Below are 23,094 nucleotides of genomic sequence, written 5' to 3'. Positions count from 1 at the left end.
CAATACCAAAAGTCATAGCTGGAATGGCGGTAATGAGCTGAACGTTTTGATATATGAACGGTTAAAATAGCTGAAAAATTGTGGAAGGAGATAGGTGCCGAAAAACGTACGGAATAGGGAAAGAATAGATAATAAAGAGAAACAGGAAAACAATTGTGTGAATGCTTAAAAGCATTCACACAATAAAGAGAAACAGGAAAACAATGGTTACCGAACATCCAAAGCAGTTCGTGTTTAACACCAAGCAGTTTAAAGGCCCCCGGGTGAACTGAATGCAGTCTTGTAACTGAATGCATTCGGACTAAAGGTTTTTGTTGCAGGGATCTATTTTTCCTCCTCTTATATTCTGTCAGCATTTACATCACATCAGTTGTGTTGCAGAGCTTAGTGAGTGATGCTGATGTCGAGCTGGTTGTAGTAAAACCTCATGCTTCGTATCTGAGTTCGTACCTGAGACGGTCTCTGCATCCCAGTCACACAGGGGACACATGGGAGCACTTTAGATCAGCCTTTGGAGCTCTGAGTGTTGTCTGGAAACAATTAGCGGCCTAAAAAAGGTTAACCAGCTTCTCACTACAAACCTGCAGGAGTTATGAAGCAACTGAGGTTATAAGAGTTCATTACTCTCAGTTTTATTTCATTTTTGTTCTGTCTTAATCGCCCCGAGACACTCTGTCCCCCTCTTGTTTCTTTACGCAATTTAGCCAAATTATACAGAACATCCTATCTTCACAGAAAAAAAACAAAAAACAGGTTGTTAATCTCTGTGCTGTCAACAGTTCATCTCTTACAGAATCACTGGCAAAAGACAAATTGAAATACAGCAAACCTCAAGACAACTCTGTGTACACCTATAATTATAAAATGAATCCAAAAAGTAATACAACTGCAAAAAGAAGACAAGGGTGAGCATTATTAAATTATGATATTATAACATGCTGTGTTTTTATTATTATTATTTTAACTGGCCTTAACCAGAGTAAAAGATTTTTGCTTTCTATTCAGATTTTATGTCTCGGCCTTCATGGACGGAGCTAAAAGAAGTAATGTTAGCGACTCACTCAGAAAAATCCAGTAATACTGAATGTTGGCACCACATTAGATCAGGTGAAGACTCCATCAAAGGTATAGAAACCACTGTCATGTGCAAAGTATGTGAAATATTACAAATTTGCGAATTCTCAAAATGTTTTGGAGCTCGAAATAAATGAACATGCTGCCTTTTGTTGGCTAACAGTTCAGTGAAAACAATGTAAACTATAAAAAAAAACTTATTTTCTGCTTATTAAAATCACCTCAGGGTTCTGTAAAGGTGGCAGCAGGTGAGTCAGCCTGTTTTTGTTTATTTTTGCACAGCCGGGTTTTGTAGGACTTCTAATTATACACATCCTGATAGGAGCTTGTCACCCTGTGTTTTATTTTACAGACAGATCCTGAGAGCACAAAGGTCATGACGAAGCTGCACCCCTGTGGCAGTATGAGAAGTAGATTTGAGTGAATGAAAACGGAATGTGACGAAGATGAGAGTCTCGCATTTCTCTCGGCCTTGTCTCGAGGCCGGTGACCTCAGCTCTGCAGGACGGTGAGAGCTGACTCATTAATCCTTTTAGCACTCCTCACCCTGCAGCTCTGCTTTGTGACGGCTGTTCACTTCCTTTCAGAAGTGTCCAGGTGGCGACCTCCAAATCAGCCGCAACAGGTTCGCACGTCTTTGATGGACAGGTAGCTAGCTCTCCGCTCCCTTTCACCGGGGGGGGATTCATTTCTTTCCTTGTACGGGTTACGTCTTTATTCTCATATCTGTCTGCAAGTGCTGCCCGATGGAGTCAGCGGGAGAGATTTATGACGAGCTGGCAGCATCCATTTTCCGACAAACAGCTGGAGATGAGGAGCGGGGAGACGCAGCGGGCGGAGCAAGGCAGGTCGGTGTTACGTTTAACACAGATTCTACAAACGTCAAACAAATCGAAGCTCAAACTGGCACCGGTACAGAACTGCTGCCACTCTCACATTCACAGCGAGAGTCTTTTCTCGCTGCCGGCACGACAGACCTGAATAAAAATGCGTCTCTTGGTTCGAAGTGTTCCTCTTCATCATATCCAGTCTGTCGAGTGTGGGCACGAAATCTCGGTGAGGAACAGACTGGGGACAGAGGCGTGGACAGCAGAAGGACCCGGAGGAGGCAAACTCTGTGGTCTAACCAGCTCAGAGCCAACTCTGGCCTCCAGATAACTCGTGTGAAAGCTGCCTTTTCTTCTGGCACACATTGTGTCGATGCAGAGAGTCAGCAAGGTGTCATTTTGAGTGCATGCTGCACCCATACGTGTCTCTGGAAACTCAGGATAACCTATTCCAGATGTTTTTTTTGTTTTTTTTTAAAGAAATAGCTAAATTTGTTCAGAAAAAAAGGCCAGGTTTGTTAAAGTTATTTCGTATTAAATGACCTGAAATTACTCGCCCTCAATCCATTTAAAAGAGTTAAACTCGTTAAACAGAAGAAGACAAAGTAAGTGTGAGTTAGGAAATGTGTTTGAGGCGTAAGTAATCTGCAAAGACAGAGAGAGACTCTCCTTTTTTAACACCTGCCAGCTTGTACTCCAGTCTCAGGAAAGATGGGTTAATATTTTAGAGTTAATTTTGGATCACGTACTGAGATAATAATGGCTAATTCTACTCAGATCGCACCTTTTGACCCAGATGCTCTGAGTCTTTCTGTGTATAATTAAACATAAAACTTACAAATTCAATGAGAAACCTTAATTACCTGATAACAACATTGTGATTTTGCCCGACAGGAGAGGCTGTTTCCTGTCCGTCCTGCCTCGCTCCGTATCCACCAGCACAAAGATGTCAGGTACGCATTCACACACCTTAGTCATTTCGAGGTTTATATTTCTGGCCTGAATGATTCCAGGCTTCTGAATCACCGCTCTACCTTTCAAAATGTTTAAAAATAACAGATCGAGAGCAAGAGAGAGAGAGATTTTGAACGAGTTAAAATGCAAATAAAGGAAACAGAATGCAGAGAGGCAGTATCTGTGAAGAAGACATCTAGGAGCGGAGTGCCATCTGGAAGGGAGTTTGTGGCATTTGTAGAAGGACTGGTGAGATAAGATAAGGTGCAGCTGGTGAGGCTTTGTTCAAACTTAGCTTAGCGGTCATGCTGACGGTAAACACACAGACACACGTTCTTGTTGTGTGAATGAGTCGGGAACGGCTCGCACAGAAGAGAAAATGTTTTTTTTTTCGGGAACAGCAGCAGATGGACCAAACTTCGTAGATGTAGGATTGTCACGGTATGTTAAAGCAACTTCAGGGACAAAAGTTTTCATAAAGGCATTGTCCTTTTTCAGCTTGGAGATGCCAGCCATCCTTTTCATTTCATCAGATTTCACCGATTTTGTTTAATCATCTGTCACGTATCTGTTGTCATCGGTAGAATGAAATGAAATGGAAAATGAGGTTATTTTAATTTGGTCTTTTTCCCATCAGCCTCACCCAGAAGCAGCTGAGGTTTGACTTGCACACGAGGACGGGTCTGATTCTCTCTGGCTCTGTCCTCTGTGGCGTGCTGGGTTTGATGGCTGGTCCTGGGGTGTGGGCATCGCCAACAAGCTGGAAGCTGGAGGCATGTCGGGGTGAGTACTTCAAATACTGAGGTGTCACGTTTCATCTGTGTTTGGAGCCATTTTCAGTTTCTATTTAGGAGGAGTTCTTTCCATTATGAAAATAAACAAAATATAATCTGCAGTACTGTGTAAAAGTTTTGCATCATAACTCTTTTTTAATTTTGCTTCCAAGGAGCCAGCCTTTCTTGTAACCTAAGACTTAGATTGGGCTGCACACACTTACATGCTTTCCCCCAGAGCATGATTTAAAGTCATAAATTTCACAAAACAAAAAGCTCCCCTGTATTTTGATCTCTGAATTGGTGATGGAATATTTTCAACAGCTGCATGGAAGCTCTGGTTTCTGCTCCTTTTGTGTAATACTGTGATCTACAGACCTTCATCAGATGAAATTTGTATTTGTATGTTAATTACGAGCTGTACAACACCAATGTTTGTCTGCTCCTTCACATCTCGAAGGCAGCTCTGGATTGCTCCGAAGCCACCTGCAAGGCGGAGGACGGCCGTGGTCGTGACAGGAATGAGTTTCACTACACCTTCCTCAGCTGCCCCTCCAGAGGAAAGACACGAAGAAGACCCTGCTGAGGCCTCAAAGGTTCAGAGGACTGCTCAGACCTGGAACCCAGAAATCTCTTTTTTTGGGCAAACCATTGATGCGGATAGTGTTAGTGGGAGAGTTTGCGTCTACGGTGTGCTGAATGAGACAAATATTTACCTGCCCTGACCCGATCGATCATTTATGCGCTTCCCCTGCAGATCCAGGCCTCCTTTACTAACGGCTCACAGAGATTAACAAACGCATCAAACACGCCATCGAGGTTCAAAGCAGTGAGCGTACGCACAAGGAGCACATCCGTCCGCTGTCCCTGGTGCTCAAGGACTCACACACCAAGGACAAAGTACACAGGCGTAGCTGGAGGTCAGAAACAGTTCTTTATAAAGGTTTCTTTAAAAAAGTTACGTTAAATGCCACATTCCTTTTTCCCACATTAAAGATGAAATGTTCAACACCAGCAGGGTCTGCTTCTTCATCCTGCAGTTATCCCCGCTCCCATGTGAGAAGAAAAAAAAAATCAAACCCCCTCCTTCACTTTACTTGATTCTGATTCATTTTTAACATTACAGAATGCAAAAAGATCCAAACAACAAACCAAATGACCAAAATTGAAACTAAAACTTGAACACATAAAATGTAGATCATTCAAGAGGACCACAGTTAGATCACAAAGCTACTTTAAAGTACTGCAAAAGGTGGCACAGAATTACGCAGAACTGCTTTAAGATACAGAAACAGCCACGCAAAATCAGCTGTAAATTGTGAAAGTGTGACCAAATAAAATGAGTTTCTTTGATAAACCTATGATTTATGTTGTCAAATGAATGTGCAAGTTGGCATGAAACTTTATTGTCGTTTTTTTGTTAATTGGCCTCATAAAACAGGCTAGATTTATGGTTTATCCACAGCTTGTTTTTTTGCTGCCACCATGTGGCTAAAAGATCATTTCAATTAAGCCCAAACGAACATCTTTAACTGTTAGAAGAGGCTCGAGAGGATTCATGACGCGTCGCTGAAAGAGAAGAGAAACTTCTCGCCTCTTTGATCAAAAAAATATGTGAAAGGCAGTAGAACGTGTTGGAAAGAGTTTATACCTTTAAGCCGTGTGAAGGGGTGTTTTTGTACGTTGTGTGCTGCGTCTTTAAAACCTCAGGAGAGGCTGAAATAATCGTCTGCTGACTCTGATGAGTGTCAGACTGAAAACTGCAGCACGTCCCCAACCTGTTGTTATGCATTTCTTGTTAAAAACAAAATCAAGTGGGATGGCTACGAGTTGCATAGCTCAGCTGTTTTACATAAACCTGTAATTCTTTTGTTTTTAATCTTTTAAGAAGTTGCTACAGGGCTCGTACTTCCACTGTGTGGAGGATAGGAAGCTGCTACAGGCCAGCGTCTGGTTCGGCTCCGAACAAACAGGGCCGACTCTGCAGTCTGGTACAAATGTCATTTTTATTTTTCGTTTCCCACGTTTAGCGCTTTGTTTCTGACCAGCCATCTCTGCAGACCAACCATGAGTGTGTAAATGATTTGATATGTAATGAGCCAGCACTTTATGTTCTTTGGCTTCTGTGTTTTCATTGATAACGGTGAAACGAACACAGCTGTGTTCATAAGATCATAAATCCACTGTAAGACCAAATACCTTACTAAACCTTCATTAGGGTGATTGAGAATGGATCGTTGCTGTTTATGTTCCCTCGCTGCTGCAGGTGAGTGAGTGCCGGGGCAAGATTCGCACGTATTTCATCGGCACCTGCGTTGGAACAGACGGGCGTCCAGGTGGCCGGACGGCAGGACGTGCGACGCTGGTAGCAGCGGTGTTTGGTCTCGTCCGGCCCAGACACGAAAAGAAGATGAGACAGGATGGTGGGGGATTTCACGACAATGACTGCGTTTCTGGGGGCTGAACAAAGAGGAAGAATAATTCCCCTGCAGGTTTACAGGTTAGATCCGGTCTCGCCCAAATCTTTGTCCCAGTTTCTTCCACGTGCTCCTCATCTAAACCTGTAGGAGAGCTTTTTGGAGGGATATCATCTCTGATTTCTCACGTCACGAAGGACCTACTTTTACAGTCCTGTTACAGTTTGACATAAACATATGTCTTCTTTTCTAGATGCCATTTTGAGCGGTTCAGGAAAAGCCAACAAGGTCCTTTGATTTCTTGAACAGAACCTTGAAGCCAAAACCTACAATACCTTTTAGAAACCTGCTCTAATGGCTTATAAAGCACTGATTGTTTTCTAACCAATTAGGTGGAGTTTACAGTTAAAGTTACATTAATTACTGCTTGTTTTCATCTTCTAAATGCATCACATATGTGTTAACAACCCTCTGATGGTTTTTGTTATCAGCGTTCATGTTACTATTCTTTGACGAAAATTTATTGTTTCTTTGTTTAATTATATTTAATTGGATTTTATCAAACAGAATGGGCAACAATGGCCTCAGAGAAGATGTCTTCAGTCATTTTACTGTGTAATAATGATTATGTGTAATAATTATTGGAAAGAGGAGTGAATGAATTTCTGCATCTGTGAATGTCATGTAACTTAATCAACTGCAACAATACATTCTCAATTACACTAATCATTTAATTGTCTGTAATCAGGTCGTAGTATTTAAAACTTAAGGATTCTGTTTGCTGAAATGTAGAATTGTGTTGTTCATGTTTCCAATGCATATTGTGTTTTTTTTGTATATTTTTTAACAGAAACGTTGAATAATGTATGAATTATGCTAAGAAAAACCCTAAAGCAGGAGGATTTTTTAAAATTTGAATAAAATGTTTGATTAAAAAAAAATTATTATTATTTTTGCGACACTTTTATTTATTTAGATTTGGCAAATCTGTTTTAAAATTTCAGATTTCTACGTAAGGTTGAGGTGAGACGTACAGGCCAGATAAAAAACGAGGAGGACGTTCCTTTTTTTGTTTTTTTAACTGCACCTTTAACTTGATTTCTAATAAAGTTGAGGTAAGGACCCAGCAAAGCACCTTAGCTGTGCGTTTGAATGACACTGTGAATCATAAATGCATAAAATAATATAGGAAAAAGAAAATGTCTTCACCTGAAGCAGCAGACTTCACTGTGCCATGTCTTCTGAGGGGAATATCTCAATTCTATTTCAAAACAAATATTTATGGAAGCTCGTTTTTGCCACTCGGAACGATTAAAATACTATCTCAAATGACTTAGCATCTCAAAAATATGACTTAGTATCTAAAAATTATGATCCGTTCAGTTGAGGTTTTCAAATCCTAGTTTAGCTTATGTTAACTTATTATCAGTTTATTATATCTTAGTTTGGTTTTCCTCAGTTTATCTTTAGTATGACTTGTTTTAGAGAAGTTTAGTTTAGCTTTTTTATGTTCCTTGTGCTCATTTATCTTATTTAGATTATCTTAGCTCTCGTGTTTTAGTTTAGCTTTTTATATGTGTGTTTTCTGACTCTGTATTTTTGTGTTTGCATGATGTAAAGCACTTTGAACCGCCTTGTTGCTGAAAAGTGCTATATAGATAAATTTGACTTGACTTGACTTGAACTAGAATCTCAAAATCATGACTTGGTATCTTAAAATTATAACTTAGTAACTCATACAAATTACTTAGCATTTCAAAATGATGACTTAGCATCTCATAAATATGACTTAGTATCTCAAATTTATGACAGTATTTCATAAATATGACTTGGTATTTCAAATTTATGACAGTATTTCATAAATATGACTTGGTATTTCGTATTTCTGCCATAGAGTGTCATAATTATGACTTAAAGATTTATTTTAATCAAATCAGGGGAAATGGGCTTCCATAAATATAACTTTTTTTATTGCTGTGATTTCTTCCTGTTGAACAGTGAGCTCGAGTTCTCTTTGCTCCATTACTTCTGGCTGCTGGTAGCGCGGGAATTCTGTGACGTAATGTAGACCACTTAGATCCTAAATTGTCTGAATGATGGCTCACTCGGGAGCTTTCAGGTTCCTCCTATTTACATTTGTTTGCAGAAAGACTGAAGAATAAACAAAGTAGTGAGCAGGTTTTACAGTGTGAGCTCAGAGAACTCATGAGTCGGGTCTTGGTGGTTCAAAAAATGAGTGGGGGAAATATCAGAAAAGAAAAATTAAAAGATGTAAAACAGCTACTATGAGGCGACGAGGGATAAAAAAGCCTGGAATGTGTCACAACATGCCAAAAAGATGTAAAACAACTTAAGCTATGAATAGTTTCTTACAAAATGATCACATAAAGGTTAGAAAATGGCTATATAAAGATGAAACTGTAATATATAAAGTAAGAAAAACATGGCGTTCGTTTGTTTGTTTACAACGCTTGCGTTGACTCGTTGGTGCTCGGAAATAAAATCAGAGTGGGACCTCTTCGCTCTCCTCCAATAACATCAGAGTGAGATCGCTCGATTACGCCTCTTTCATTTGGAGGCACGCGGGCTACGGTGGCCGCTCTGGCTTGTGTGTTTGCGCGATAATTGTAGCTCCCCGGAGAAAGTTCGCTTGAATTTTTCTTTTCTTTTTTTTGTTTTGTTTTTTTCTCGAAGAACCATGGCCGACTCCCAAGATGACAAGCTGTACCGGGCGGAATACGCCAAGAGCGGTCGGGCTTCGTGCAAGAAGTGCAAGGAAAGCATCGCGAAGGACTCGCTGAGGATGGCCATCATGGTGCAGGTGAGAGGCGGCGGCGGCGGTGGAGTCGTTTATCCCGGGAAAACCTCCCCGTCTGAGAGCTCCTCATTACGGCGTTGGGCTCCAAATAATGTTTGGCCACGAATAAAATGGTCCAGGCCGACTTCAGGCTGAGATAATGCGGGTTTTAAGGCGGGCTCAGAGTGCGTGGAGCGAGGCCCCGGTCAGCAGTTAAATGGCTGACATTGTTTCTGCTCACAAAGAGCCGCTCAGCCTTTTCCCCTTAAAGCTGGATGAAAATATCTGATCACATCTGCTCCTGTTTGTGCAATCGGCTGCACCACACTGAGAAATAAGGATTACAGGCTCTAAAACCTGCGTCTTCCTTTTAAAGTCCTTATTTATGGCTTTGGAGCAGCTCCACATTTGCAATCACTTGCCCTTTTTTTTAATTGGAAAGGGTAATAATTTACTTTAAATATAATTACTGAGTCTGAGCCTTCAGTTTCAGACCCTAATACCCTAATAGATTTTTATTTTTTTTAATGTAGGCAGACCCACCTGTCCTGAGCCTGGTTCTGCTGCAGGTTTCTTCCCGTTTAAAGGGAGTCATTCCTTTCCACTGTGGCCTTTTAATGCTCAGGATGACAGATTATATAAGTCTTTGGATTCAGGATCTGTTGGCTTCTTTGATGATGTGTGTGACCTGGGGTGACTTACGCTGTCAATAAAATCTGAACTGACCCATTCAGTCTTGTCAAAGAAGCTTTTTGTTGTTTGTTATTATTAGATATGTTACCAATTGGAAAAAGGTTTATGTTAAAATGAAAGAGCATTAAAAGACCTTTAAATCGAAACCAGGATTGTGTGTTTAGGTTTAAAAGTCTAAATGTTGGTTTTATTAATGTCCCAAATTCCCTCTGGACAACAAAAAGTTGTCTTAATTTCTGCATATTTTTAGAAAACTGCCGTGAAATGTTCAACAAAGGTTCCTTGACGCTCAGACTGGCTTTTCCTCACCGGTCACAGGGATATTAATTGGTTATTTTGTTGTTAAATAACTTGTAATAAACCTTCACTCACCCCCAAAGACAGAATGTAACATCATTGTTACCATTTCCATATTTTTCTGAATTAAAAACATAAAAAAGTAAGTGTTGATGAATCAAACTGGTTCATTTTTGGACTAAAGTTTATTAAAAACATCAACAGTCCGATTTTTACTTCCTGTTGTCCCAAACAGGAAGTAAAAACTGCATCATGAATGGAATTCTGGGTATTTTTTTTCCTATTTCTGATCAGTGCAGATTCCTTGTTCTTGCAGCCCACAAAACCAAGACAAACAGATTATTTTTAGGAGGTTTCTGCTGAGTCAGCACTGCTGCCAACAAACTGCACCGTGACTCTGCAGGTTTGGGTCAAAAAGATCTCTTTTAATGACAAATTACTTAAACTAACTTTAATAAAATCATCTGTAGCCTGATCCAAAACAAGCAACTTATAGTTGCATTAAATGCTATTTTCCTTAAAAAACAGAAAATAAATCTTCAAATAACTACAATAATATTTATTTGACATCTTCAGTTTTATTTACCATTAGTTCAGTTATAATATAAACATTACTGGGACTAACTTCAGGTGTGTTGAGTTTATTTGATTGATTAAAACTAATATTGTAATAAAAAAAAGTTATTTCAGTTTCTCTCCAAATAAATGAGAATAAAAACGGCAATACTCATCACTTCTTATTAAAATTAAAAATGAGTGATCTAAACTGGTAACATGGGAGAAAATTCTTAATTTGTCTAGAAGTAATTTGAAGAAAAAATAAAAATATATAATTTAAATAAAGATGTTGGTACAAATACTTACAAGTGCATTTTATGTTTATAATATTCATATTTATATTATACAACTGCTTTTTATGGTTTATTTTAAATTATTTGTGTTATTCAAATGTATAATCAAGCAATTTGTATTTCTATATATGTATTTATGAATTACTTTTTAAAAAAATAAATACAAGTTGCATCAATTTTTAATGTTTTATTGTATTTTTTTTTAAGTACAAGTCAATTTTTTTGCCCCAGTATTTCCTCTCTGTTGGTAAATCTGCCCTATAATCATTGCATATTTAAAATAATACAACAAAACAGACACAAAAACGTAAAGACTGAATGACATTATGATCTATATAAAATTATATTTAGTTCATCTTGATCTGAATGAAAATAAAAATAAATCATTTATCCAAATATGATCTTTAAGGGTTTGACAGTTTAATCAGCCTTTTAAAGCTTTTTTTTGTCCTTTTTTTAAATAAATAAGTCTCCTCTGGTGGATCTCCCTGGAGGCTTTTTCTCGACCGTACAGAGTTTTATGTAATAACCAGAAAGTTTCTCACAAGTTTTCCTCCTCAGCAGCATCACAAATGTAACTCTGAGCATCTTTTTCTTTTTCGCCTTCTTAACTGCCGCTGTGAACTCTGCCGCTGCGTCGTCCTCCAGTCCCCGATGTTTGACGGGAAGGTCCCCCACTGGCACCACTTCTCCTGCTTCTGGCAGCGGGCGGCGGCTCAGTCTCCGGCCGACATCGCCGGCTACTCTGACCTGCGCTGGGACGACCAGGAAAAGGTCAAGAAGGCCATCGAGAGCGGAGGAGCTGCAGGAGGAGGTCGGTGCTTCTGCTCATCGTTTGGCACTTTGTTGCTGGTTCGTTAGTCATTATGAGCGAACAAGCTGAAGTAAACCAATTTAAACAGGTTAATAAAGATCTTATTATGTTACTGGATTACCTTTCTTATCTATCCGACATAAAAAGGAACAAATAGTAGAAAAAAACCCTGAAGAAAGTATGTTTTTAGACACCACCATGCCAAATTTTAGCTCAATATCTGTTGAATGGACTGAGTTATTGCCATTTTTCTGTTTGCCAAGTTTGAATATAGAATATTGGGTTTAATTGTTTGATTTTAGAATGAAAATTAAATTTTTTTGTTTGCAGGAAAGGGCGATCAGAAGGGTGCGGCCAAAGGAGAGAAGACCCTGAACGACTTTGCGGTGGAGTACGCCAAGTCCAACCGCAGCACGTGCAAAGGCTGCGAGGAGAAAATCGAAAAGGTTTGCAGTCGTAACCGCGGCGCTCGCTGAATCCAGACGTCCCGCCGTATGACTTGATGTTTCAGAGATGCTTTGGCTTCTGCTTCAGGATCAGATCCGTGTTTCCAAGAAGACGGTGGACCCCGAGAAGCCCCAGCTGGGTCTGATCGACCGCTGGTACCACACGGCGTGCTTCGTGAGCCGCAGGGAGGACCTGGCCTTCAAGCCCGAGTACAGCGCCGCCCAGCTGAAGGGTTTCAACACGCTGCGGGCGGAAGACAAGGACGAGCTGAAGAAGAGGCTCCCGGTCGTCAAGTCCGAAGGGTGAGGCCACGGGCGTTTGTTTAGCTTAGGGGTTTGTTTCTTCGCCGCTGGCGTTTCTGTTCGGAACAAACCTGCAGCACAAGAAAATCGCCTTGAACGTGTCCCTGAAGGCCGTCATGGTGTACGCGTACAGGAAAGGGTTGACGGCGGAGTTGGCGTGCGACAGGATGATGGCGGTGAGCAGCAGCTCGAACGGCACCGAGCAGCGCGGGCAGAGCAGCAGGAAGCAGTTGATGACGTGGAGCGGGATCCAGCAGACGGTGAAGAGAAAGAGGACGAGGAAGAGGGACGCCGCCATCTTCGTCTCCCGGCGCATTTTCGCCCCGATCGGACGCTCGCCGCCTGGCCCGCCCCGCTCGGTGCCGACGCGACGCACCTGCCGCTTGACCGCAACGAAGATCCGGGCGTAGATGAGGAACATGACGAGCAGCGGCGCGAGCACGCAGGCGAAGAAGTTGAAGTAAACCATGTAGGTCATGTCCACCACCAGCACGAAGAAGCAGTCGCCGGAATCGGGCGGCGTCTTGTGCCAGCCCATCAGAGGCACGAGCCCGATGAGGAAGGCCAGCAGCCAGGTGGCGAGGATCACCAGCGCGGCGCTGCGAGGCGTCACCAGGACGCAGTACCGGAAGGGCATGAAGATGGCGACGTAGCGCTCCACGGCCACGGCCAGCAGGCTGAAGATGGAGCTCTGCGTGAACATGATCAGAACGCTCAGCATGAGCAGGCACAGGTGGAGGCGGTGGCGCGGCAGGCCGACGTCCGTCAGGATGGCGCAGGGGATAGCGATTGCACCAACGCAGATGTCGGCGACCGCCAGCGACACCAGGAAGTAGTTGGTGACGGTGCGCAGCTTGTGGTTGAGACCCACGGCGGCGCAGACGAACAAATTACCCACCGCAGATAAGAAGGCGATGATGAGCTCCGCCGCCATGTATGGCACGTTGGGAGAGGTCGCCGCGTCTGCAGGCGGAGGCGACGGAGACGAGGAGGAGGAGGAGGAGGAGTTCAAGAAAAGGTGTCCTGATGCAGCAGCGTCCTCCATGGTTTTCCTAAAAAGGGAAAGGAGATTCAAATCAAGCTGACTTCTTATAAAAAAGCGCCTAAGCGTTTCGGTCACTCACCAATCTGCTGAAACGTCGATCTGCTGCTAAACGCGTCGTTTAGGAGGCGCAGATCTGGGTGGCGCTGATTTATACGTCCTCCTTACGTCAGCTGTTGTCCGATCGCGGAGGTTCGTCTTGTTTTTCTCAACTCCGGGAACAAATCGATTGTTCCCGGACGGTCATTAGGTTCGCGGGGAGGGAGGCGCCCGTCATCTCATCAGCGGCGCCGGGGGGTCGTCCAGGCGTGCGCCGGCTTGTGTCCGTTCTCTGATGAGGCCCCGGTGATTTAGTTTAATGAACAAAGGTGTCAGATTCAGGCGTGTTTGTTCCTCTGTCCCTCTGCGTCTCATTTAGGAAGCTAATCTGGATGTTTTTCTTTTTCCTTTTCCACTTTATGTTTGTTCTCGTCGAGCCACGAAAATACAAGAAAAGTTAGTAACTAAAGTTTGTTCTGACAGGAAACGTAAAGGTGACGTCGTGGACGGAGCGTCAAAGAAGCTGAAGAAGGAGGAAGATGATGAGAAGAAGAAGCTTGAAGAGCAGCTGAAGGTGATCCCATTTTACAAGCCTGATTCTGAAAAAAGGTGGAATTTAAAATACAAGGATTTTCAAATTTCACAATCACACTTTGTTCATAATGAAACATGGTAAATGTTGAAAGTAAGAAATTGTATCATTATTTGGAGAAAAAAAAGATTAATTTAAGGTTTTAGAGCAGCAGCACATCCTAAAGTTGGAACAGGTCCATGTTTATGTCTGAAGCATCAACTCTTCTTCTGCTGACAGTCTGTAAACATTTAGGACCTGAGGAGAGCAGCTGCTGGAGGTTTTGGAGGAATTTTGTCCCATTCTTCTACCTGTTCAACAGTCCTAAGTCTGCTTTGCTGGATGGAAGCATGAGTTGATCTAAAACCTGTTCATAGTTTTCTGTGTCGATGGGGCCTTTCCAGATGTGTAAGCTGCCTTTGACAGAGTCACTAATGCACCCCCATACCATCAGAGAGGCAGGATTTGGAACTGTGCGCTGATAATAGGATTGATGGTCCCTCTTCTGTTTAGTAGAGAGAACAAATTTTAATGTCTGACCACAGAATAGTTCTCCATTTTGCCTCAGTTTATTTAAAATGAGCTTTGGTTCAGAGATGATGGAGACATTTCTGGATGGTGCGCTCTTTCTTTGCCTGATAGAGCTTTAAGCTGCGTTTGTGGATGACAGGGTGAACTGTGTTTACAGACAGTGATTTGTAGAAGTCTTCCTGGGTCCATGCAGTGATGTCCAGAACAGAATCAGAGCTGTTATTAATGCAGTGGCCCCTGAGGGCCTGAATATCACCTTTTAAGCTCAGAGACTTTTCCTGATTCTTTAAAACCTTTAGATGATATCATGATCTGCAGATGATGGGATATTCAAAACTTTCCCAACTTTCCGTTGACAAACGTTCTTCTGAATCTGTTCCACTGTTTTTGAAACAGTTTCCAGTCTGCTGAACCTCTGCCCGTCTTTACTTCTGACAGCTTCAGCTTCTGAAAACCTCCTTTATATTTATGCATTTATTATTTAGAAACTGAGAAACGCTCCTCCAGCTGTTTCCTTTCCAGCCTCTTGTTGTCCCAACCTTTCTGAGACGTGTTCCTGCTATAAAAAACAAAATTACCTTTAAAAAAAACAAGGTACAATTTCTTAGTTGAAACTTTTGATATGTTTGCTGTTTTATTATAAATAAAATAAGGGTTTATGACATTTGCAGATCATTGCTTTCTGGTTTTATTTACATTTTACACAACGTCCCAACATTTTCCTGAATCGGGGTCGTACATTTCAGAGTAAGCTTCAGTGTTTTGTTTGTTTCCGTGATCTTACTGTCGATCTGTTTGTGTCGACCGCATTCTCCTGCAGAATCAAAGCCAGCTGATTTGGGGAATCAAAGACAAGCTGAAGAAACATTGTTCAGTCAACGACATGAAGGAGCTGCTGATTGCAAACGGACAGGACGTTCCCTCTGGAGAGTCCAACGTAAGAAACCCTCCACCGGAATCATTTTTGTCTGGGTTCCTCTGATTTTTGTGTATCAGATGAACCATTGGATGGATTTTATCGAAACTCTCAGAACGTAATCATTTGGTTGTGGAGCCTTTGGAGTCACCCCCGTTCAAGATGGCCGCCACAACTAATTGACCTTAGAAAACACTAATTCTCCTAAAACGTTGCTGTTTACTGTTTGAGTTAACGCTGTTCTGTCTGTTAGCAAAATATCTCATGAACCACTGAACAGGATCAAGTGAGACTTTCAGGAAAGAATGACTGGATGTGCATCTACAACTGATTACCGTTTGGAGCCTGTCTGATTCAAGATGGCCGCCAAAGCCGCTCACCTTTGGAAAACACAAAAATGGCTACAGTTTCGTCAGTTTTGCAGACACTAAGCTAAAATTTAATGTGGGGGTAGCTGAGAGTCATCCGAAACACGTACTCTGAACACAGATCTTTGTTTAAAGGTACAGATGCTACAGATGTATTAAAGTAATGTTGTTTTTATCATTTATATTTATTTTCAGGTGATCGACAGCCTGGCCGACGGCATGGCCTTCGGTGCAGCCGAGCCCTGTAAGGAGTGCGGGGGGCAGCTGGTCTTCAAAGGAGACGCCTATTACTGCAAAGGGGACATTTCAGCATGGACAAAGTGTGTGTTTAAAACCAAAACACCGCTACGAAAGGACTGGGTCACCCCTAAGGTGGGTCGCCTCGAGTCACAAACATTCTCTAATTATTTATCTGTTTCCTGCATTTGGAAACAAGGAAAAAAAGCTTTTCACTAGTTTGCATTTTTAGTAGTTTTAGTAGTGGTGTGTGAACAATTAAAATGTAGGGATTGGTGTTTTTTTTAACGTTTTGCATATATATATACTAGATATTTCTGTTTACAGTCTGTTTTTCTAGCGTGCACAGATCTGTTTCTGTAGATTTGTTTACAATTTTGTTTTGAACATTTTCTATTTTTGCAATACCTTTATATATATATTTTTTTAGTGTCTAGTTAGGAACTTCTGAACAGATATTGTTTTTTTTAATTATTATTATATTTGTTATTTTCCACTGAAATCTGATCGGGTGTCATTTCAGGAGTTCCACGAAGTCCCTTTTCTGAAGAAGTTTAAGTTCAAGCGACAGGACAGGGTTTACGCCAGAGAGGCTGCGCCCCAAACCACGACAGCAGTCAAAGCCGAGCCCCTGGCGAGCGCGTCCTCTGGGCCGACGGAGAGGGTGACGGAAGCAGCACCTTCAGGTGGTGATTCAATTCACTCGGCTGTTTATTTGAGTGAACGCCAAGTGGTGAAAGCCTCCTTCACAGGACTGCTGTGGCTAAAAAATGTGTGTGTTTATTTGTTCTCCAGACAAACCTCTCACGGGTATGAAACTGCTCGCCGTTGGTAAGCTGTCGAAGAACAAAGACGACCTGAAGGCTGCCGTGGAGGAGCTGGGGGGGAAGATGACGGGCACCGCCTCCAAGGCCTCTCTCTGTCTCAGCACCAAGAGTGAGTTTTAATCAGACTTCGGCCTGCTGATGGAACTTATCGGGAAGTTTCCAGCCTGACATTTGGGATTTTTATTCATTTTTTTTACCACGTTTTGTTTCCAGAGGAGGTGGAGAAGATGGGTAAGAAGATGGAGGAAATAAAGGACGCCGGCGTGCGTGTGGTTTCCGAGGATTTCCTCGCAGACATCACGTCATCGGGCAAAGCTCTCCAGGAGCTGGTCTCGCTGCACGCCATCTCCCCCTGGGGCGCAGAGGTCAAAGTTGAAGCTCAGGCTCCGTCCGCGAGCTCCAAGTCCGGAGCACCGGCCACCAAGAGCTCGGGGAAGGTCAAGGAGGAGGAAGGTAAAGGGTGCTCGCTGCTGTGGTTGTTAGCTAGCTTTACGTCAGACAGGTCGGTCGGACACTGACTCTAAAACGTTCCAGGTGGGAGCAAATCCAAGAAGATGAAGCTGACGGTGAAAGGTGGAGCTGCTGTGGACCCAGACTCAGGTAGTCAGGAGTTCTCTGCTCTCTCCTTTGTTTTTTTGTTTCCGATTTTGATGGATGCGTTCAATTTGCGCAGGTCTGGAGAACAGCGCCCACGTCCTGGAGCAGAGCGGGAAGATGTACAGTGCCACTCTGGGTCTGGTGGACATCATCAGAGGGACAAACTCGTACTATAAACTGCAGCTGCTGGAGGACGATGTACATAAACGGTAACCACACTCTGTTTCAGTGCAGGTTTTTTTAACCTCGCAGCCGTGTCCGTGAACCTCTCCTCCGCCTGCCGTCCTCCTGTAGGTACTGGGTGTTCAGGTCATGGGGCAGAGTGGGTACCACCATCGGAGGCAACAAGTTGGACAAATTCCACGACAAAAACTATGCGCTGGATGATTTCCTCTGTGTTTACAAGGAGAAAACGGGAAACGACTGGAGCTCCTCCAACTTCACCAAATACCCTAATAAGTTCTACCCGCTGGAGATCGACTACGGGCAGGTACACACACCGGCGTGCGAAACCCAGAAACACGTAGCCTCCAAGATGATTTGAGACGAAGACTTTGTGACTCCTTCTTTCCAGGATGAGGAGGCCGTGAAGCAGCTGACAGCCAGCGCTGGCACCAAGTCCAAGCTGCTCAAACCGGTTCAGGAGCTGATCAAGATGATCTTTGATGTCGAGAGCATGAAGAAGGCCATGGTGGAGTTTGAGGTGAGGCCTGCCTTTGGAGTTCCTAAGTTTTCTTTATCGTGACTCCTGACTGTTTGTTTCCTGTTCTTTATGTTTCATACGTTTTATGCAAACTACTTCCACATGCTTTGTGCTACTTTAGCCATTCATATATCAAAACATTCAGCTCATTCAGGAGATGGAGGCTGGGACTTTGGGTTTTTGTGGCTTTTATTCTTTTCAGAATATTTAACTTTATTTGCAAATATTTAAAAAAAAATACATCGAGATATCTCCAATTCCAATGCTACTTTTAGCTTCTAACTAGCCTTTTGCTACATTTAACTAACCTTTTGCAGCTTTTAGCTAAGGTTTTGTTGCTTTTAGCTTTTTAGTTAGCCTTTTGGTACATTTAGCTTTTAGCTTCAGCCTAGCTGCTTTTTGCTTCTAACTATTAGCTATCCATTTTCTACTTTTAACTAACGTTCTGCTGCTTTTAACTTCTAGCAAGTCTTTTGCTAAGTTTAACTAACATTTTGCTGCTTTTAGCCAGCTCTTTGTTACCTTTAGCTTTTAGCCAGCGCATTGCTACTATTTGCTTCTTAACTTTTTAGCTTCTTAGCTTCTTAATTTCTAGCTAGCCTTTTGCTACTTACAGCTTTTAGCTGGTCTTTTTCTACTTTTAACTAACCTTTTTTGCTGCTTTTAGCCGAAATTTAGTTTAGGAGTCACCTCCAACACATACTCTGATCACCATCAGATGAGTGTTAAAACCTTTGAGGAGGCAGACGACACGCATTTCTATTTAATTTTAAATTGAAAAGTTTAATTTTAATTGTGGTTTTCAGTTTTGCATCATGTCCCACAGACACAGAGGATAATCTTTATAGTTGATAAAAACTACAACATGCTGCTTCAAGTCAGTTTTATGAGCAAAATACTAAACTCTGCATTATTGTTTTACACCTAAAAAGCTTTTTTTTTTTGTCTGTTTGTTTTCAGATCGACCTCCAGAAGATGCCTCTTGGTAAACTAAGTAAAAGACAAATCCAGAGTGCTTACGCTCTCCTGACTGAAGTGCAGCAGGTTGGTTATTAATGGTGCCTCTCCGATGGTTGTCAGACTGAACTTAGAGCAATTAAGTATGTCATTTAAACACTTTTTTAATAAACATTACAGGCTGTTTCAGACAGCGTACCCGAGGCACAGATCCTTGATCTCTCCAATCGCTTCTACACCTTAATACCTCACGACTTTGGCATGAAGAAACCACCTCTGCTCAACAGTCTGGACTACATTCAGGTAAATTTGTCCCTCTGTAGAGAATTCTCTCGCCGTACGGCCGTAGCTGAACTCATAAATGCATCCCCCGCAGGCTAAGGTGGAGATGTTGGACAACCTGTTGGACATTGAGGTGGCGTACAGCCTGCTGAGAGGAGGAGCTCAGGACAACGAGCACGACCCCATCGACATCAACTACGAGAAACTCAAAACCAAGATCGAGGTGAACACCGTCTCCTTCGCTTTAACGCTGCAGCCGATGTGTTGTCGTCTGAAAAAACGGCGTGAAATGCGTTTGATGTCTCGCAGGTTGTTGACAAGACCTCGCAGGAGGCTGAGATCATTGAGCAATACGTCAAGAACACGCACGCTGCTACGCACAACACGTACACACTGGAAGTGCAAGAAGTAAGTTTAAAAATGATACGTGCTTTGTGCCACAAATTTGGCCTGCCGATGTGTAATTAAAAAAAATAAACTATATCTTGTGGCATTTGCGCATTTTAGATCTTCAAAATCGCTCGGGAGGGAGAGCACCAGCGGTACCGTCCCTTCGAGGAGCTCCACAACCGGCAGCTGCTGTGGCACGGCTCCCGCACCACGAACTACGCTGGGATTCTGTCCCAGGGGCTTCGGATCGCACCCCCAGAAGCCCCGGTGGTGAGTTTCGTTATGTTCAGTTCGTATTTTCCCACTCTTTCATATGAACAGCTGCACGTCGCGGTGCTTTCAATGCTTTGTGAATCATTTTTATTGTCTCTCTAGACTGGTTACATGTTTGGCAAAGGTGTTTACTTCGCTGACATGGTGTCCAAAAGCGCCAACTACTGTCACACCTCCCAGTCGGACCCCGTTGGCCTCATCCTGCTGGCAGAAGTCGCTCTAGGCAACATGTGAGTTGTAGTCTCAGCATCTGACATTTTAATTTTAAAAAGAAAAATGCTGTGGTTGTGTAAATGAACGCTTGTTTTTAATGCAGGCATGAACTGAAGAAGGCCTCCCACATTACAAAGTTACCAAAGGGCAAGCACAGTGTTAAAGGTGAGAAACTACAGACTTTAAACTGGCTGTAAATAACGTATAATGGGATTTTATGCTGCCTGATTAAGAATGTTAATGTAAACAGAAGTATTTTTTAACAATGATGTACATTTACATATATTGTAAGTTAATCTGTCTGTTACATTGTTACATTTAGGCTTTTTTTATTTTTATTTAATGTCTTTCTAACCAGGTTTGGGTCGAACCGCTCCTGATCCGAACGCTACGACCAGTTTGAACGGAGTGCAAGTGCCTCTGGGAAAAGGAGTCCACACTAACATCGATGACACAAGCCTCTTGTACAACGAGTATCCTTTCAGTTTTAATTCTCGACTTAAAAACGGGTTCATGGTTTTGTTAAATCAGCTGACATTTACCCTTTTTTTTTTTTTTTTTTTTTAAACAATGCCCTTCATTGTATTAACTGTAGCTGAACGAAAGTAATTTTTTGGACAGAGATGATGTGAAGTTCTTTTAGGAGATCCCGAATATTTTCTCTCAAGAAATCAGATTTTTTTTCCTGTTTTTACTGGAGATCTATTTTTTGTTAGCAGTTTTTCCTCTTTTGCTTTGTTGTCCCCTGTTGCTACAGTAAGAGGGGGTTTGGAAATACCCTCCGCTGTCCGTCCAGTTCATTTTGTGAGCTGGATGACTTGAAAAATAAGCGCTGTAAAGACTTCCATTTTGGTGTGTGGATTTGTCTGGGCATAAGTAGGGTCCCTATTGAAAACTGGGTTACCATGTTAAAAACTAAGATGGCCACGATATATATATATATATATATATATATATATATATATATATATATATATGAACCAGCCATCCCATTTATTTGAGGAAACTGTACTTTTAAGCAAAATAAAAACCAGGATACATCACTCTGCACCACCTCAGACAGCAAATTATCACAACAATAAGGTCAATATATTCTCCCTCCAAATCTTAATCAGTAAAGATTTAATGGAAGGCTTCAAACCTTGTGGAAAACTTTCTTTAAACTAAGTGTCAGTCGATCTGAAACGCATGAACGAGCGAAACACCATCAAGTGTCTCTGTTTGAATGTCTCTCTTGATGCTTTAGTTCTTGGAATCAAACAATATCAACACTAAAGGACGTTTATTTGTAATGTCCTGTTCAATTCCAGACGATAAAAACACTCATCTCGAAAACTAAAAACTCACAATTGAAGCCCCTCAGTGACGGGGGGCATCGGCGTACCGCTTGTTTTGTTTCAAGTCGTCTCTGTTTTCCTTAACCACTCCTCCTCCAGGTACATTGTATACGACGTGGCACAGATAAACATGAAGTATCTCTTGAAGATCAAGTTTAATTACCAGACGTCCTTGTGGTGAAATCGTCTGTTTAAACCCTTCAAGGAAAAAGAGCGAGAGAGAAAGAAAACAGACCACTGCTGCATTCGAAATGCCCGGGCTTCACTCTCTACAGCAGCAACAAAAACGTCCGAGTGATGCTTTACTGTAACGGTGGCGGCAAATGTCACTTCCCAGCTTTTTCATCCGGTTCTTTAGCAGGCAGCCTCCTTTAGGATCACATTAGGTGTGTAAACGTGCTCATAACCGGAAGCAACTCAACAGTAGCTGAAGCATAGAAAATACAGAAGTCCTGGAAGAAGAAAACGTAAGTAACTACCGGATGTGTTTCATCTGAAAAACCTTTCATCGTTCTGTAATAAACCTTTAGTTGTTAAAGTTAAGTTACTTCAGCTTTACACAGACCACTGAGTTGTGAGCAGCTACTCTGCTGACGTACAAATACCTGTTCAGATTTAACAAGGGTTTCTCCTTAAAGTAGCCACTAAGGTGCATTTTGTAGACTGACGGTGTGAGGATACTGTACAAGGGTTGGCATGTATATATTTTTTGTTGTCTCAAGCTGTCTTCCTTGCTGAAAGTTGAAAACAAAACTGACGGTTCATGCAAAACTTGCAATAGTTTTTTTTTTTTTCTCGTTGCCTAAATCACAATAAAACAAAGAACATCCTGAAACCATTTGTCTTTTTTTTTTTTTTTTTTTTTTTGCGACCTTCTGTGTTACACAACTCTTTTTTTTTTTTTTTTTCTTGTCCTGCTGTTTGGATCAGGGCTACAGGATCTTCAGCTAATTAGCTTTTGGAGTCACCCCCATTCAAGGTGTCCACCACAGCTAAGCTACCTTAGAAAACACAACAGACTTAGTCATTTTTACTCTTTGGAGTGACTTACACACCATGTTTTTTTTTTTGTTTGTTTAATTTCACCATGAAGTGTTGGAGTCAACTCTTAATGCTTCAGCACACAAAGACATTTTGGACAATTTCATGCTCCTGACTTTGTGTGAACAGTTTAGGGATGGTCTCTTCCTGCTCCAACATGACCAGAGCACAAAGCAAGGTCCATAAAGACATGGATGAGGGAGTTTGGTGTGGAAGAACTTGACTGGCCTGCACAAAGTCCTGACCTCAAGCTGATAAAACATCTTTGGGATGAATTAGAGCCGAGACTTTGAGCCAGGCCTTCTGTCCAACATCAGTGTTGGGAAAATGGTCAAATATTCCCATCCCATAAACACTCCTAAACCTGTGGAAAGCCTTCCCCGAAGAGTTGAAGCTGTTACAGCTGCAAAGGATGGGTTAACATCAGATTAAACCCCATTGTTTAAGAATGGGATGTCACTATGTTCCTATGAGAGTGAAAAGAGGTGAGCCAATACTTTTGGCAATATACTGTATAATACAAT

General features: G+C 42.1%; 3 protein-coding genes across 10 annotated transcripts in view; 2 read left to right on the top strand and 1 right to left on the bottom strand.

The window, feature by feature from the left end:
• Positions 1 to 6,959, top strand: part of si:dkey-206f10.1 — a 24,576-nt gene extending 17,617 nt beyond the window's left edge. Inside the window, exons 3-11 of one of the 8 annotated variants that reach the window (XR_005234518.1) lie at positions 780 to 905; positions 1,006 to 1,582; positions 1,662 to 1,722; positions 1,812 to 1,922; positions 2,796 to 2,854; positions 3,493 to 3,638; positions 4,089 to 4,548; positions 5,517 to 5,619; positions 5,895 to 6,957. Coding sequence is in view for 6 of the 8 variants with exons in the window: in XM_037981578.1 (XP_037837506.1) it covers positions 1,521 to 1,582; positions 1,662 to 1,722; positions 1,812 to 1,922; positions 2,796 to 2,854; positions 3,493 to 3,638; positions 4,093 to 4,214 (561 nt within the window). In the remaining 2 variants the exon portion in view is untranslated. The other 7 variants (XM_037981578.1, XM_037981575.1, XR_005234517.1 and 4 more) reach the window with 7 other exon arrangements.
• A 1,647-nt stretch (positions 6,960 to 8,606) lies between these two features.
• Positions 8,607 to 22,337, top strand: parp1 (poly (ADP-ribose) polymerase 1). The gene is made up of 23 exons (XM_017423361.3): positions 8,607 to 8,866; positions 11,332 to 11,497; positions 11,828 to 11,943; positions 12,032 to 12,246; positions 13,811 to 13,901; positions 15,250 to 15,366; positions 15,909 to 16,085; positions 16,474 to 16,636; positions 16,746 to 16,886; positions 16,991 to 17,230; positions 17,312 to 17,377; positions 17,451 to 17,583; positions 17,669 to 17,864; positions 17,949 to 18,077; positions 19,038 to 19,121; positions 19,215 to 19,337; positions 19,411 to 19,539; positions 19,626 to 19,724; positions 19,824 to 19,976; positions 20,082 to 20,209; positions 20,296 to 20,357; positions 20,551 to 20,665; positions 21,629 to 22,337. The coding sequence occupies exons 1-23, from the start codon at positions 8,744 to 8,746 to the stop codon at positions 21,708 to 21,710; spliced, it is 3,048 nt and encodes a 1,015-aa protein (XP_017278850.1). The 5' UTR covers positions 8,607 to 8,743; the 3' UTR covers positions 21,711 to 22,337.
• On the bottom strand, positions 12,267 to 13,305 carry LOC112450752 (adenosine receptor A1-like). Its single transcript, XM_037981703.1, has one exon. It carries the CDS (start codon positions 13,289 to 13,291, stop codon positions 12,272 to 12,274), a length of 1,020 nt encoding a protein of 339 aa, XP_037837631.1. The 5' UTR covers positions 13,292 to 13,305; the 3' UTR covers positions 12,267 to 12,271.
• Positions 22,338 to 23,094: the final 757 nt, after the last annotated feature.

This window comes from Kryptolebias marmoratus, linkage group LG19 (genome assembly GCF_001649575.2).
Source record: "Kryptolebias marmoratus isolate JLee-2015 linkage group LG19, ASM164957v2, whole genome shotgun sequence".
Lineage (NCBI taxonomy): Eukaryota > Metazoa > Chordata > Actinopteri > Cyprinodontiformes > Rivulidae > Kryptolebias > Kryptolebias marmoratus.
Note: the sequence above shows the minus strand (reverse complement) of the source record. Positions and strands in the feature narration are given on the sequence as shown.